The following is a 17518-nucleotide window of genomic DNA, read 5'->3' on the forward strand; positions in this document are numbered from 1 at the left end:
ATATTTTAAAGACCTCGATTCAGTGCTTTCTAACAGGGAGAAACATCTTTGCTATCATCTCTTAGGTGGAAATCCATTAGTGGTCAGGAGGATGTAGAACAGCGAATGTGTTGGCACAGTTTGTACCTTCCATGTATGAACTACTCTCCTGTTCTCGCTCAGGTGGCTTTGCAGCGTGCCTTTCTCTGCAGGTCTCATCTGTGCTGTATGAGACAGCACAGTCTTTCCTTAATAAATAGTCAACGAGCTTTATTAACTATCTTAGTTCCCCATCAGGGACTGTGGCTAGACATGGGCTTCTAGTTTTAAGATAAGTCTTTAAAAACAAACAAACAAATCTAATTCTGTGCCTTTCCCTCGGTGATAGATCTGCTTTCTTGGTAAGTAAAAAAAATAACACAAAAAAACCCCAACCAAAAACAACCAAAAAAAAAAAGGAAAAGCAAAAGCTATAGTCCATGCTGTCACAGAGCATTTGAGATAGCTGGAGATGTCAGTACTCAGAGCATGTCTTGTGTATATGCTGTCACGGAAGTTCGTTCGGACTGAGACCAACCTAAAATAGCTTTACCTTTATCTTTGTGATTTTCAATTTGATTTTACTTCTGTCCCTTTTCCCCAGAGATGATTCTTTTTGGTCATTGCAGGCGAGTTAAACATACATGGAAGGTACAGTCCCCCTTAGCAGTTCCAGTCAGTATAAAGTTGTTTTCTGCTCATACTTGGCACTCGTGTGACTTAGCAACTTTCCATGCTGCTTATCAATCAACAGTTGTATGTTATTCTTATTTTTTGATTTATTTTTCAATTATTCCTGAGTCTATCAGGAAAGGAGGTAAAAACAAAAAGGCAGGCATACCAATAGGTAGCAGCTGCAGGATTATTGAAACCAGATGTGCAGTTAAATGGGGAAATACCACTGCCTGGATTAAAAAAAATCCGTCATGGTATAGAAATAGCAGTTTCTGCACACTGTTAATATAGAAACCTATTTGTTTATTTAAAAAAAAGGTACTATTATAATCTTGATATCTTTTCATCAAGTTGTGGTATAAAGCCTTATTCCTATGAATATCTGTTTACATACATGCATTTTTTAAAAAAATCCCTTGGGAAAGGGGGAAGCGAGTATTACCTTACAGATTGAGGGGCTGGAGGAACGATCAGGACTGTCTAGGTAATGAGTTTTCTTTCCATTTTTGTATGTGGAGCCCTGTTGATGGCCTAGGTTGCCTCTTGCAAGACTGTGTACAAGCATGTAACAAAGAATGGGCAGTTATCCAAAATGGGGCTTAAATGCAGCATTCGTATTAGTTTCAGTTGTAATCAAGTTTAATTTCACGCACAACTTTGGGAATCTCAGCCTTCGTTTTCCCCAATCAAAATTCATGCCTGCGCTTGCATTAGTTCTAATAATTAATGTTCTGCCACATGGTGAGGGCATGTGAGTGAGGGAAGAGCCCTATCTGCAAGATCAGACTGTGAAGACAGCAGTACAGTAGTCTCTGTCCTTATTTCAGGTTGAAATCTTGCAGCTTTGTGCTGTGGGAGGACAACAGAAAGTGACTCAACCATCTCAAAGTAAAACTAGAGCTGAGTCCTCCACAAGCAAAACTGTAGTGTCTGTAACCAACTCTGTATATTTTAACTTGCAAGCAGTAAATCCCGTGTGATGTGTATAGCCCTATCAGCGCTCATGAAATTCTGTTTCCCAGTGACTTTGAATTTCTCTGCATTCCGAATGAAAACCAAAATCTTGCATTTTTGGAGCGGACTGGTTCTTTTTCATCTCCCAACTATATGCGGTGGTTATGATGAAGGTTCCTACGCTGTCTTTGCAGAGATGAGGTCTGAATGAGGGAACGCCAACCAGTGGAGATTTCAGTGCTATGGTTGAGAATTCCTTTGTAATTGAATTACCGGAGAAACTTTGGTTCAGGTTCTATCTTGTTTTTACATAGCTTTCCCACCGGGGTTAACTGCTGGAGTTATCCCAAGGCATCTTGCCCAGTGACAAACGATCAGGGCAAGGGTTAACTTCATCTCCCCTCCAGCCTTCTCTTCTGAAAGTGTGATCTTAGGCAAATGGAATGCCAGGGGATCTGGTGAATGCACGCCAGGAAGATCTCTCCAGGAGAAAAAGAGACTGATTTGAACATTAAATGAGAGTTACTATACATAAATAAGCAAGTTTTGCTATTTTCCTTCTTAAACAGAAAACAGTTGTCCCTTTTCTTTGCTTAAGATCATTTAGTTACATAGGTTGTGTGATTTCTCTGTGATGAATAGGAAGCTACAAAGTTCTTCTACCTTGAAGTAGGTTGATGGTGAGTAATGAGCGTCAGATGGTTCTCAGAATTGAGGGGTTTTCTTTCCTGGTAGCTTTTCTTGTGAATATGCCAAGCATTGAATCTCTGTTTGTTTTAAAAATATCTGACTGCATCAATTAACATTATCATTTGTGCTGCTTGAAACCTATTTCTCAATAGAATCATGACATGAATTACACTGCATAAGAAAAGGAATGAAAAGGATTTGGGAATAACAGATAGTGGTGAAACTGGATGGAGGGAAGATAGAACACACAGAATCCGTTCATTGAGCCTTTGGGCTGAAAGGGTTTGTGCACTACTTTTTACCTACTGGCATTTGTGTTTTAGTTTTGCTTCACCAATGAAAACTAATTTCAAGATGGTCCACACCCTAGGGTTTACCGAAATAATTTAGAGAGTGACCATTCCGGGTGGTAGGATTATAGCGGGTCTGTATCTCGGTGTACTCTGTGACTGGAATAGCAAGAATACCTGGGAATAGAGCAGAACGCAGAGCATCCACTCAGAGATGTAAAGAACAAAGCCTTCTTTATTCCCATCATTACTCATCCTCGTGAGCCTATCAAAGCGCACAGCACAACTACGCAGAGAGTTGAGAAGTGAGGACAGAAGGGAAAAAGGAGGAGGTGATTTATGGCTTTGATATCTCAAGATGGTACACCGTTGAAACGGCTTATGTATGAAATAAGTTACTACAAAGGTACAAGGGAGAAAAAGTAGTTAAGGTTCTTTACATAGACAGAGGCTTTGCATTTTGTAATGGAAAGTACAGTTTGTGCCGATTTAGTAAAATCTTGTCTCTGAAATAAGTATAAAACATACAGAGCGCGTGCAAGGAAAATGGTTTTTCTGACTCCTTGAACCATTGCTCTTTGTTTGGAAACCTCCAGTAGGTGTTCTTTTCTTCTGTGTTACCCACTCCCTTTACCCGTTGTAAATTTTCAGAACGTTTAAAGTCTTAATTGAGAACCAATTTCTAAAAAGAGACTTTAGCTTCTCAAATTGGACTGGAGCCTGGTACAGGATTTATGCCTAAAAATTCTTGATTACAAAGCTCCGAGACTGTTTAGTTGATAGACATGCAGGATAGATCAAATGTATTTGTTCACGTAATTGGGAAACTTCCCTGCCTGAGTTTTTGGCAGGAGGAATAGAAAGAAGTACAGATGTGTGTGGTGGGGGTTTTGTTTTGATTTGTGGTTTTTTTTTTTCAGACTGGGATGTGTATATTTTTGGTATCAATAATGCAAAATACAAAGTCTAAAACCCTCTAAATCCCCTATAGATTCTTCCTTTTAGTATCCAAGAGCCAGTGTTTCAAGTGCAGTAGAAGAAAGTTACTGTTACTTGGGTTGTATGTAAGAAATGGAGGATTTGAATCCTGGTTTGGTTTTTCCTTTTTTTTTCCTGCAACAGCAATTAAACAGCGTATTACCAAGTATTTTCAAATTGCTTGAACTAGTTCTCTCCAATATAAACAACTGATACTGCTGAATTGAAAATTTAAGAAATTTAAACCAAAATTGTTTTAAATGATGTTTGGAAGAATTGTGCTTTTGGAATGTTTTACAGGTGACTTGCAAATACATCATTATTTATATTTGCACGCTTTAATGAAAAGGTTTGTATAGTAGTGATTGAATAAGTCTTTATGCGGACTTTTTTTCCTTTTTGTGGATTGGCACAGCTCTGAGAGGCTGCTCCTCCCAGCAACAAGGAAATGACAGAGATGGGATGGATGTTTCATACATTCCAGTTAAATATTGCTACTGAATATGCTCAGATTCTTTTGTTTCATTTTTGATTTATTAGAATAGTGAAGCTTTCCCCACTCCCATGTGTATTCAACACCATTCTTACTAGGTGCGTGTTTCTAGTTTCTGTGTGATAATAGCTAATAATTTGATAAAGCTTCTTGTTAGATTCTTCTCTACCTAATGAAGCACTAGAGAATGTAGAATCTGCTGGCAGGTCTGGTGCCTGCAGTGGAGTAATTACGGAGAGTGCTGTTGGTTAAAATGACCGGAGAGCTCTGGGACTAATTGTAAGGAGTGACAGAACAGAGAAGTTTTATTGCTGCAGTTCCCTGAATTATGTTGAGCAGCAGCTGCGTCAGCAGATTTCAATTACCATACTACTGCTCCAGTCCCTTGGTGTCATTCTCGTTGGCATCACAGTTAACTATTGATCATTTTATTTATAGAAGCATTTTGTGCTGTTTGGCTGCAGAGGTATATCTTCTTGTTTGGAAAAAGCGAAGCTTGCAGTAAAGACATTTCTTTGCAAGGAAATGGGCTAAAACCATTTAGAAAACCCTACAAATATGAGGACTAGATGAGAAGATTGCACTACTTTTTGCCTACATGTCCCTTAAAGTACAGTATATTTTATCTAGGTAGGTTTGTAGCACAGTGCCTGTGCTTGCACTTGATATAAAATGCTCAGAGACTGGGCAGGGAGAAATTCAGGGCTGGGGAAGGAAGCCTGCTTTCCCAATAAAAGTGAGAAATTATATACTGCTGGGGTTTCAAATCTTATTTTTGATCTGTGCTGCTTACTGTCCTCTGTTTGGGAAGAATAACTGAAAATAAACTGCCATTGATTTGATAGGATCTTGGCAAAACATAATCATGGTGCTGCAGGCGCCCTTTACTGGCAAGTACCTTTTCCAAAGGATAGGGAAGGCAAAATGACTTACAGAATTTTCACTTATTAAAAATAAAACGTTACCCTGTAAATGCAACCTGAAGCCCAAGTGCATAAACAGTTCTGGGCCTTTTCTGGCTCCCCGCAGGGACACCGCAAGCGTCTCTGCTTTGCTTTTGGAACTGGTTTAACGATGTGGGGGGTTCCTGAATAGATAGAGAAGTCGGCTTGCTGGAGAGGGGACTGAGCTTTAGCCTCAGACTCGGTGCCAGGATTGGCAGGAGTGAGGACCCGGGAAGATGAAAGTAGAATTGCAGCATCCAAGAATTGCACCCAAGGTAGCACTTGGATGGAAACAGAGAGGGTAAAGGAAGGAGCCTCGACTTGGGGAAACACAGACCCTTAGTGTGTGGGGGGTTTGTGTTTGGGTTTTTTTTCTTTTGTGGGACCTGGCTGGTTTTTATTTTTAAAATAAAAAACAAACAAAACCCCAGCGTGCATTTCTGTAGGCAGTTATCTGTCCTCCTCTTCTGTGCTGCTTTACCTCCCCAGCTGCGTGTCACCACTCCGCAGCGGTGTTTCCCGTCACGGTTTTGCTGACTGAGTAATTTGCCTGTGCGCTCTCTAATACGCTTCTGGCAAAATCACCTGGGGCAATTTCAGTGGCTACGGTAGCCAGCTCATCAGATTTTTGACTGAAGCAGATTAAGAAGCAGATGCAGGAGCTGGTCCAGGACCAGAACTCCAGCAGCGACACCCTGCAGGAGCGGTAACGGGCAGCTGACATTGGGATGGGTGAATGAAGTGGTACCTTCAGCTCCACAAACAGCTGGGATGAGTAAAGCTGTTCGTAAAGGCTTGGTTCAGGGGCTGGATGGCAGCTGGTAACCTCATCTCCACTGTTTGTCCTGATTTTGGGGGGCATGTAATTTATGAATGAAATTTCTGATCTCTTGCAAATGTAGGATTTCTCCCCCCAGGTTTTTTTAATAAAAGCCAGTGGTATCAGTAAGGAATTTTTGAATGTTGCTCCCCTTCCCCCCCCCCTTTTTTTTTTTAAATTTTAGGCTACACCATCACAAAATGAAGGAATTTGAAGGAAGAAAATTGAGGTGCTCAGTTCCAAAATCACTTCTTCAGTAGTCTGTGATAAAAAGCTGTCTCTGTATTTTATTATTAAGGCCATCAGAATTGAATGGTTTAAATTTATTTGACTAATCGCGCTCATTGAAGTTTTTAATAATGAAATGCACTGAGGCTGTGTAATGTGTTAACAGTCATGTCCTTTTCTTTGCTTTGAGCAGTTTTACTCTGGGCACCGATCTCCTCACATTCCATATAGGTTATTGCACCTGGTATGGACTCACGCACGGCATTTAGCAGGGTACGAGCAACAAGATGCACACGAGTTCCTCATTGCTGCATTAGATGTGCTACACAGACACTGCAAAGGTAAGGCTTGTACCTGGTCTTCAATCAACAAGGAATATTGGATCAAAAGGAGGTAGAAAAAAATCTCTTCTCAAATCAAGTGTAGTGTCTTCCAGTAGAGCAGTCTTAGCAAATTCCTTTTAAAATGTTTGGTAGACTTGAAGGAAAAGATTTATTTATAAAGAAACCATTCCTACTGTCAGAAATTACCTAGAGTTAGAAGCAGACAAGCCTGTACGTTGATTTGAATCACCATCGTGGTGTTCTCTTATTGGTTGTGAGTCACTGTCTTTTCTTTTAAATTGCCATTTTAATTCTATTTATACTTGAGGTAGTTAAAGCTCTTACTCAGTGTGTCATGGGACTGATGAAAATAACACAGGGGAGGCTATGGCTGCTCTGCTTAAATATTATTCTGCAGCATTTATGATACCAAATTGCTTACAGAAATGTTAATAAGAGAAAAAGTAGTATTTGGTTTTGGTATCTTTTATTAGTCTGTATATAAAAATACACAATTCTACAATACAGTAAAAATATTCAGTGAGATGCTTTTAGAGATGAAGTACCTAAGTCTTGAATCACTTTGCTAATATGATAGGAAATTATGTATTTCATGTTAGTTAACTGAACTGAGTCTGAACTGAAAATTTCCCAACCCACCAATGTTTGATCTAGCTTGATTCGCTTAAGCACAGAAATTTGTACTATTCTTGTAAGGGAAAAACAGAAGGGTTGATACCAGCAAAACAAACAAACAAAAATCCTTGATCACTAAAAATAAGCTTTAAAGCACTCAACTTTCCTCTAGTGCTCTTAGAAAAAGCACTTAGAGGTTACGTGTTTGGCTTATCAGAGGACTATCAAAGGGAAGGCCACTTTGAAATATTTTGAAGTCTTGCTTTTATCTTTGAGATAGTCTTACATGGTAGCAGATGTGCTTGTTCAGATTCATAATAGGTGTCCTCCAAAAGAGTCTTCTCCAAAAAGGATACTTCTAAGGAAAGGAGAACAGTTCTTTTGTGATTACTAATATCTGTCATTTGACAATCACTAACTGAAATTCAGTAAGCCTAATGAAACTAGTCTTGAGTACTTTAAGGAACAGAGTCTACCCAAATACTGACCTCTCCCTTCTTAACACTGAATAAACTCAGCTGCAAACAGAAATACTCTGTGTTTCCTCTTAACCACCGATCTAACAAATCTTGAAGCTTTTTCTTCATCTTTCATATAAAATGATGTTTATATTTCTTCTCTACTTTCTGATTTGTTCATGAAGGAGTAGTATTTTCTTCTCAGAATTGTAAAGCAAAAAACTCGCAACAATCAAGGTCCCCTCACTCTTTTCAAACTGATAAAGAATCTGAAAAGATATATTTATTTTTTAAAGTGTGGTTTGGCTTTGAGTGAAGACGCTGTCTTCTGAAATTACCAACAAAATCAAGCTTTCTCAACAGTTTATTCTTGGTTCTATTTGGCCTCTCTGGCTTGAATGAAAACGAAACTGGGATCTGTCCTAAAACCTTGAAAAAACTATATGTTGGACATCTTTGGAAAGAGCGTGTGCATGTGTGTGGATTCTTTTACTACTGGTTGGATATCACAGAGGTGTTGAAAACACTGACTTCTGAATTGATACCAAGTTTTATAACGGTTTCAGCTAGATTGAATTGAATTAAGGGGTTTTGCACCTTTAGTACTGAGCATTTTTGGCTTGTGGCAAAGGTACCGTTTACATTTCAATGCAAGGACTGAAATTCAGTTATTTAATGGATACCTTTAAGTTTGAGCTAGTTGTGTGGACGTAAGCAAGCTGTTACAGTGCTACTGGTGGGAAGGTGTTAGCTCCAGATCCTTGACATCTGTGTATCCAGGTCTTTAAATGTCTGTTTCTTAAGAAATGGACTTTTATTAAACTATGGTAAATAATCTATTCCACATCAAGGTAATTTAAAATAAATGGTTGAGCAGTTGTGTGGGAACCAAACCAGTTTGTCTAAACCAGAATTTCAAGTATGGTCGTAATAAAATAAACCGCTTTTGGAATGAACTAGTTTGCTGTGTAATGAGAAAGTTTTCCCACTTATGCATGCATTCACACAGACACACACACACGTGACCTATACATATGTAAAAATATTATTGCTAATAGTGAGAATATGTCCTAAAGCTATAATAAGCAAATAATGCCTCCCCTGCCAATATTAAATATTTATTTTAATGAATCAAAAAAGCTTTTAAAGCTTCCAGTCAATAGTAATCAAGTTCTACAATTAACACACAGTGAAGTAAAATAAAGTATGAGGGAAAATTCTGTCCAAAAGCCCTAGCTTTTGGACGTTATTCATGATCACCAAGGCTTCAGGCACCAAAGTAAACAAAAGTGTTCCTTATGTTAAGAACTGTATAAATATCCAATGATATTTGTTTAGCTGACATTGGTCATTTATCCCTTTTCTATTCCATTTACTCTGCTTTCTAGGAAGTGTCATAATGCAAGTCAGAGCAGGCTGTGAGTGCTTGGTATTGATATCTGTCATCGCCTAAATTATGAAAAGTATATGATTTTGATACGTATTTAAAGATAAGTTTTGTAATACTCCATTCTACGAAGCATAAAACTTAACTGCCCTAAGATCCGTATATGGGCTGGCCCAGGTAGTTGTTTGGGTTTTTTAAATGCTGGTTGAATATATACTTTGTTTTAGTGGCATCCATGAAGTTTTGGAAGCCCAGGAAAACCTGTACGGTCACCATGTCTCGGGGCTGATAGCTCTCCTTGTGCTGGCACCGCTGTGTTGAGCTGTGGCATCCGTGCAGGGCATATTCTGGACACTTAACAGGGCTCCCCTCTGCTGCTGGAGTAACAGAAAATATTTCTGAATAAAAAGGAATCTGGCCTGTCATGTCTATGCAGCACTGTTTTTCATTCAACAACTGGAGAAGGATGGACTAACCGGAAAGTAGCATTTCGGTTGGGGGCGGGTGGGGGAGGAAAGGACAAGCTATTAATTATTCCTCTTTCTCTACCATTCACCAAGAACGTGCATCAACTAAAAAAGAGAGAACTTTCTTGAATCGGAATTCTTTTCCCAGCGTTGCTCCTGTAAACAGCATTTAAAGCTGTTACCTGCGTTTTGTGGTGTTCTGGTCTCTTGCTGGTTTCATAGTGCTCAGAGTTCTGCAGTGTCACTGTGTGTTGGCATTTGTGGTCCTTCTCACCACAAAAGCTCCCAAATGAGATTCACAGCTTACTCCATACCAGATATTACTCTACGTCAGACATTCGCTTCTTCACCAGAGTAATGCCATGAAGACCTGGCTGTGTAGGTAACGGCCACCTTCTTTGTATTAAAATCTGAGCGTTCACCTGGACTTTGGCGTGTATTGCCTTTGATCTTCAAAATACATAGCAACTTTGTTTTTCAGTCTCAGAATGTGTTTGGATTCTAGAAGATGCTGAGAATGATCAGACATCGATCTGTTGCTTCTTGCATGTTTTCTTAGACTCTTCCATGCCGAGCAAGTACAAAGTATACCCCGTTCTTCCCGTGGGATCCTTCAGGAGTTCCAGGGCTCGACATTTGTTAGAGGGATGTAAAGAATGGATATTTCTGCCCAGTCTGTAAAGCATTAGGTCAGCTTTTAGTCAACATGACAGATACATCTTAATTACCACTCGGGGTTCTAATTCTGCAGACTCTCACGAGAGTGAGGTTCCAGCCATCCAGAGACTTCCGAGTTTACTAACTTTGTTTCAGACTTACTCAAACTTAGAGAAGCTTAGAGCAGAAGTACTATTTCCTTGTATGGAGCAAGACTGCAATTCAAAAGTTCATATTCAGCCCCGGGAAACCACTGGCTGTATTTTAATTTTTCTTTTAATTTTATTTTATTGCAAAAGCAACAACAGTCAAGCAGCAGAGAGCGGCAGAGATGTGCGTTTGTACACAAAGGTTCAAAAGATAAAAAATTTGAAGTAATCCTATATTTTTATCCCAAACTTTATCCAGCCAACGTTATTCAGTTGTCAAACAAAAAAAGCATAGTACTTTCAAGCTGATTATTCCTCATTTATCTGGTTTTCATGAAGCATTTTGCATTCATCTTTAACAAGGACTGCTACAAAGCAGGTTCGAAGCCTGGTGCTGGGTATCACAGAGGAAGAACGCTGTGCTGAGATTTAGGAGTAAAACGCTACCCTGCTCTGTGAATTCTGCTTCATATTCTTAGGAACTGATAGAGCATGTGCTTGTGAAACGTGTCATCTGCTGTGATCCACAGAAATTTAAGTGTACACCGCTTTGCCATAAAGAATAGCAACCACATGTTCAGAACGCTAGGGGCCAAAGGAAAGCAGAAGAGTCAATGTCTTGTTCTGATTAATGCCTCTTTTAAAATCTGGCAATTTTTAAATTCCTTTTTCTCATCTAAAATACATAATGGAAGTTGGAGGCGAAACTTCTTTGTTTCAAAACCTAAAGCAATATTAAAAAGTAATCTATGGCTGTTCTTCCAGTTGTTACTTGTGATTTACCTTTAGTAGTATATTAAATGTGTATATATTTGAACACAAGTTAATATGCTTAATTATTGCACAGATGCAGTAGTTCTGCATCTTCTGTGTTGTGGGTTTTTTTAAGAGTTGCATTTGGAGGGGGTCCCTTCCAACCCCATATCATTCTGTGATTTAATTTGAATCCAAACTTTCTTCCATTCCCATAATTACATTAGCGTATACTGATGTATTTTCAAGTTTGGGTTTAGTCTTGTGCTGACAATTCTCTTACAAGAAGCTGCTGATTTCCCTAGTAGGAATCACGACCAGCTTTGAGAATAAAATGTATGGAACTAAAGCCTGCTTTGTAAGACATAAATGTTGAAGGGAACCTTAACTTGAGCACAACAATCTCACAGCTTCTAGTTCTCAGCTGCATAACATACCTCCTCTCAGCATCTGTTACGTATTGACAACTGTGAGTAGGTGGTAATCTTACTTTTTTTTTTTTCCTCCCTCCTCTCCAACCAAATGTCATGGGAAATAACGCCGAGTGGGTAATGCCCTTCTGTTTTGCTGGGAACAAGCTCGCAGGATACTCTTTTGAGACCCTCTCGTCACTGATCCTAATTGACTTGTCTAATTGAAAAGGGAGTGTTGGTTCTCTCCTGCGGGTGGAGATGGACGGCTGTTAAAGGTGGCCAACAGGGATGTTACCCCTGGTCCCGTGAAAATCTCTACACCCTGTTTCTCTGCTTCTGCCCCCTTGAAACAAACCAGAGAGAAATAATGTTTCCAATGGCGAGGTTAAAGGGATGTGGCAGTTGCATGTTGTTTCTTTAAAAAGAAAAAAAATTGAGTTTTAAAAACAAGGACAAACCCCATTAAATTCTTTTTTTGAGAATCCACATGTAGTCTTTAAAGCTTATACGTGATCCTTTTCTAAAGGTGAAGAATGTCTTGTACAGTCTCTATGCTGTATGCTCTATTCATTAGCTTAGCATAATTGAGACCTTAAAAAGATCTAAAGTTCAGTAAGATTTAGCTGAAATTCCCATCAAGAAATGCCTGAGACTTGGTCTGATAACCCCCAACTTGAACCTTGTACATTTGAAATCTAATTTTAGGGCATTTTGTTCAAGAGCCTTTTTAAGGAAACAATGTGCTTTTCTTGACAATTCAAACAGGAGTTTCTAAAGTGGGCAGCTGAGAGCGAGCTTTTCTGAGGCATTTAGGATCTAATTAACTGAAGTGGCCCATTGCAGCTTCGTAGGTACCACCTATGTCTGCTTTTCTGTGCTTGGAACCTTTGTCAGTTTACACAATATTTTCCAACAAATTTCTAAAGCTTTATTGGAAAACAGAAATCTCCTTTCCGCTGCAAGAAGACTCCAGCTGGACTGCCTTAGACCCAAGAAAAATGGTGGGGTTTTACCCTATGCTTTTAGTTTCTTTAGGTGTTTTTTTTTTTTTTTTTGACGTGCTTGACTAGAAATTATTTTTGAGTAATAGCTCTGATTTGAGGACTCAGCATCTTGGTATTTAATTTCGGAAGTATTTCAGTTTCATAGTAGGTTAAAGATACCAGGAAATCTGGCAACATTTCTCCCAGAGAAGTTGTGGATGCCCCATCCCTGGAGGTGTTCAAGGCCAGGTTGGATGGGACTTTGAGCAACCTGGTCTGGTGGGAGGTGTCCCTGCCCAGGGCAGGTGGTTGGAACTAGATGGTCTTTAAGGTCCCTTCCAACCCAAACCATTCTATGATGCTGTGAAAACTGGATTCTGTCTTAGCAGTTTCTGTTGTAGGAGATGGGAAGACGTCTTAAGATGTACTTTACAAAATGATTAACCGGTGCTGTGAAATGGTTTGTGTGTGCATCTCTGTTTGCAAAGCAAACCCAATTGCATCTATCTTGCCCAAGGAAAATAATCGGTACAGTCATGGAAATCAAAGAAGCAGCGTATCACTCCTAGCTCACCTATGGGGAATGGAAGGAGTATGCTTTACAGCTGAGAACTGTGCCAAGAAATTTTTGGTTATTTAACGCTCTGGTTAGTCTAAGAAAGCTGAATTGGCCTAATCTCAGCACTCAATTCATAAAAAATGAATGGCTGTGCTCCCGAGACCTGCAATGACAGATTGTAATGCCTAAAAGATGGGTACACGTTCCCTGTGCCCCTTGGGAACTTAGAGGATTGCCGCGTCTGAAGAAGCTGGAGGAAGACATGGCACTTATCTGCCCACTTCAGATAAGGACATCTTTCATTTTCTCACTGGTGAAAACTTGAACGGAAAGTACACGTTTACATGGAAAGGACGGGACGCAGGAAGTAGGCTGGAGCTTAATGGTTCTTAACAAACCTCCCCTCACTCCTCAGAGAAGTTGACTGGGATAGAATTAAAAGGTAGTGCCTGCTGATGGTTTCTCCTCTCTGTTCATTTAGGAAGGTAATGTGCTATTGAATACTCTGCCTAAGCAGAAATTGGTGCTTCTGTGGTAAAGAGCTGGCCGTTTCTTTAGGTACAAATATTGCACAGTGGCCCTGGAAGGGAAATTTAAATGTTTTTTTTCATGAGCCACCTTGGCAACTCCAGCTTAGGAACTGAGCTTTACACCAGATGGGGCAGAGCAAATCTCTGCAAAGGGAGATGGGGCTATACCCCGAAAAAGGGGTTGCCTCACAGCTGATACGGCTTAAAGCTTCACAGGAGTTAACCTGCTGATTATAATCTATATTTTGCTAGGAGTTCTCTTCTGGTTTCCTTGTTTTTCTTTAATGCACGTTTTCAGGGTTCCATATTATCTCTGTGAGCTTGCAGTATGTTTATAAATTTGCGTTATTAGGAGTTTCTGGAAACACAGTCCAAGACAAACCGCTGTTCCCGAGGAGGATTTTTGACTTCTGAGTCTGTGTTTGCGTTCCTGCAGGTGATGACAATGGGAAGAAGGCCAACAACCCCAACCACTGTAACTGCATCATAGACCAAATCTTCACAGGCGGACTGCAGTCTGATGTTACCTGTCAAGTCTGCCAGTAAGTCATTTTTTTTAAAATTCTACTGATTTCTGTTAATTCCTAACTCTGGTTTGAAGCTGTACGCCCACCGGCACAACAGTGTACTGAATCTTTTCTTTCTTGAATACTGATAAAATACCAGCAAAATTCCAGCAAGGCAAGAACTGTTTAAACACAGCATCAGCTAAATGCAATCAATTATTAGTTTGCTGTCGTATATTAAGACATACCAAAAAAGCTACCTGAAAAGTACCATAGGCTTATGGACATAAAGTCCGTAAAAAATTTTTTTTAAAGTTCGTAGAAATTTTTACTAGTCTGTGAGAGATTGTTCTTTTCCAAGTGCACGAGGAAAAGACTTCCAAGATCTCTTTGGTTTTGAACGTATGTAATTGCCACTACATGTGAAGAAAATTCTGGTGTGCAACCATGTTTTCCTTCAGTTAGGAGCCTCGTGTATCATCAGGAGAGGTTTCAAAGAGGCTGATACTAATATAATCTCAGATACCAGCAAGTGAATGTTTTACAAGAGTAAGGAAAAATGCACTACTTGTTCTGCTCTGTGTCCTGGAGCAAGTTGACTTCTCTTTCGGGATGTTTGGTGTTGCCATAGTGCAGAAGTCAGAGTTCTTGTTTTTTGTTCTGTCTTGCATTCTTTATAATTACGCACGCTGTCCTGTAGACGGACTGTTGTGCTCTGCTTGTTTGAATCTGCTTTTATTCTCAGTTTTCTGGAGAGATTTGCAGAAGACTTACTGTAAGGAAAACGCGTGAGATCTTGTTCTTTGCCTCGTAGAGCCACAGAATCCTTATATGATAATAAAAAGCCTGATGTGTTACGACACGATATTAGCATTGGTGAAACTGTAACAAAAGAAGTTTTCTTTTGAAAACTGACAACTCTTGCACAAATGAAGCTGGAGAGAAGGCAGAATATTGTCGGCTTAATGAGATTGCAGAGTGAAAGATGCTGGTCTTAGAGGAAGAGAGAACTCTAAAATAAGCATAACGAGTACAAACGGAAAATGCTTCCAAACTAGGAGCTTAGAACCTTGAAGTTCTAGACTTCCCTTAAAAATGTAAATGCTGGAAGAGAAGATTTGAGTCAAGACCAGTTAAAATTTTGAGCAGCTTTTTCCATAGTCTAGCTGTTGGCTTGTCTTCAGCTGTCTTGCTGAGAAATCCGATCGAGAACCTATGCTAATTGATGCATTTGTGCTTTGGCCTCTCAAATTTACTGTACAGCAAAAGTATTTGGCACTCTTTTTATTGAAGGAGCCTTAACACTGTCTTCCATGTCTTGACCATAGAACCGTGCTTCTAAACTGGTTGGATTGCACGTCACCATCTTCATAGGTGTTAGCTGGTCTATACTGGTCACTAGTATAACGACTGCCTCTATCTCTGAGTAACCCTGCTTGTTCGCTTTGAGTCACAGGGCTCCAGGGAGTGGGAGAATGTATTAAATGCATGTATTTTGCATTTAGTACATCATATATGTTTCCTAAAACATATGGCTTTTGAATATTTGGAAAAACAGTCGGTTGTGGGAAAACACTGTGGAGCAACTTTATTTTCTGTCATCTTTGAGTGCCCTCTAGGGGTGATGTAGATCCCATAGTTCTTACAAGTAAGTATCTGGTGTGCACCCTAAAGTGGGACAGGATGTTAATTTTGCTTCCTTTAAACATGTATTAAACTGCTTTCTTTTTCATAGTGGCGTTTCCACAACGATAGACCCATTTTGGGACATCAGTTTGGATTTGCCAGGCTCCTCCACCCCGTTCTGGCCACTGAGTCCAGGGAGTGATGGCAGTGTCGTAAATGGGGAAAGCCATGTATCAGGCACCACCACTCTCACAGACTGCTTGCGAAGGTATGACATGAGACAAAAGCAATCTTGGTGGGGTAAAAAAAACATTTGGCTTCATTCTGTTCTCCAGGTGGCAACTGAACAATGGGAGTAAGTGATGCTTTGTCATGGCATTATCCCCAAATAGCATTTTTATATACGTTTTAGCTTTTTGTGTGAGAGAAAGCGAGAAGGCAAAGAAGGCTCAGAGCAACAGGAGGCCTAACAATAAGCAATCAAAACCAGTTGTCACGTGATGCAAAAAGAAAACAAATTTTACACTGGCTGCTGCCAGGCAATGTGCTTTTAAATGATCGAAACCGCTAGTGTCTGTCTCCATGTTCGTGGTTCTGTAGCTAAGCAAGCGCATGAAGAGAGTTCACAATGCATTTAGTACTTGTCTAAATTATAACACCAAGAATGAATCTTGATTTTGCTCTAAGCAGAGCTGAGGGTCAGCTGCTGCCAGCTTGGTTGCGGGGATGGCATTAAGAATTAAAGGAATGGAGCTTTCAAAAAGAAAAGATAATTCTGATCAGGAAACTTAGGCATCTTGGAAACAGGTAACTGGAGAGAATGTCATGGCTTAATATATACAGTTTTAACTTGGATCTTTTAGCAGATCTGAAAGTCGTTCTGTTGTGGCAAATGAAGATATTTGTCTGAGGAAGAGGTTGTCTGTAGACTGGGGCAAAACTAATCCTCTTGAAACAAAAGTTCATAACCTCTGACATCTGATTTCTAACCTTCTTGATACTTTTAAGATGGGTAATTTTAAGAAAACAAGGGAAATAATGCAAATGAGAAATTGCTGATGCAGGAATGCATCAAGAGGCAAAATCAGTCAAATTTCGGTCATTTTCTTCAACGTGGGGATTGGTAGAATCAGTGAGAGATGATGATAGGGAAAGAAGAACATCTAGGTTCAGAGAGAACCTTAGAAATTACGGGAAGGAAGTTGAACTCTAATGGATAAAGAGGATGGGTCTAGGTTTTTACCCAAAAATTAGCAAGCGGGTTGAATATTAGATTCAAACAAGGAAGGTGTGTAACTTCATGTGAACCAGTGTGGCTGTGCAGCTTTAATTTGGCTTGAAGAAGGAAGGATTGAGCAGGAATATCACACAAAACAGGAAGATATAGGCATTCCTGTTGTTAGGAATAGCAACAAGTCTATACACCTTTTTACAGATATAAGATAGAAGGAGCAAAAATAAAATCCCAAACCAGAGAATGGTGGTTCGTAGGCGAGGTAAAGGAAAAAATCTTCTTAATCAAACAGGAGGGGAGACCAGGAGGCTGTGATGATCATTTAATGCTGGAGGCTCCGCTGGCCATAAGTAGAATGAGGCAGGGTTGGGTTAGTGATGAGCTGATACCATGTTACCCTCGCATGCTTAGTGTCTGCATTAATATAAAATTTTAAATTACATTTCAAAATACTTCATCTCAAAAATCCTTGTTGTAAAGCAGCCTGTGGGAGATGATTTATTTGCCCTGTGGAAGTCTAAACTCGGAGGAAAAGACTTAGCAGTCCATCCTCCTCGCCTTGTCTGCGCTGACAGTTTCTGAAAAAGTGAGAGGTATTTTGCTTTAGTGTGTTGTGAGAACACAGAGGTAGTTTATTTTCTCTAAACAGTTCCCTGTTCTGTAATGGTCTCTTCCTATAGCTCCCTTGAGCATTTCTGTCTGAAAATTTTGAAAGAGATTTTTCTAGTTGTCAACACTTGAGTTTTC

At 39.7% G+C, this 17518-nt stretch overlaps 1 protein-coding gene across 2 annotated transcripts in view; it reads left to right on the plus strand.

The window, feature by feature from the left end:
* Nucleotides 1–17518, plus strand: part of USP22 (ubiquitin specific peptidase 22) — a 112931-nt gene that overhangs the window by 85306 nt on the left and 10107 nt on the right. For both annotated transcript variants that reach the window (XM_074158267.1, XM_074158268.1), the window contains 3 exons: nt 6284–6431; nt 13842–13947; nt 15647–15805. In XM_074158267.1, coding sequence (XP_074014368.1) covers nt 6284–6431; nt 13842–13947; nt 15647–15805 — 413 coding nt within the window. The remainder of the gene's footprint in view (nt 1–6283; nt 6432–13841; nt 13948–15646; nt 15806–17518) is intronic.

This window comes from Numenius arquata, chromosome 14 (assembly GCF_964106895.1).
Source record: "Numenius arquata chromosome 14, bNumArq3.hap1.1, whole genome shotgun sequence".
Lineage (NCBI taxonomy): Eukaryota > Metazoa > Chordata > Aves > Charadriiformes > Scolopacidae > Numenius > Numenius arquata.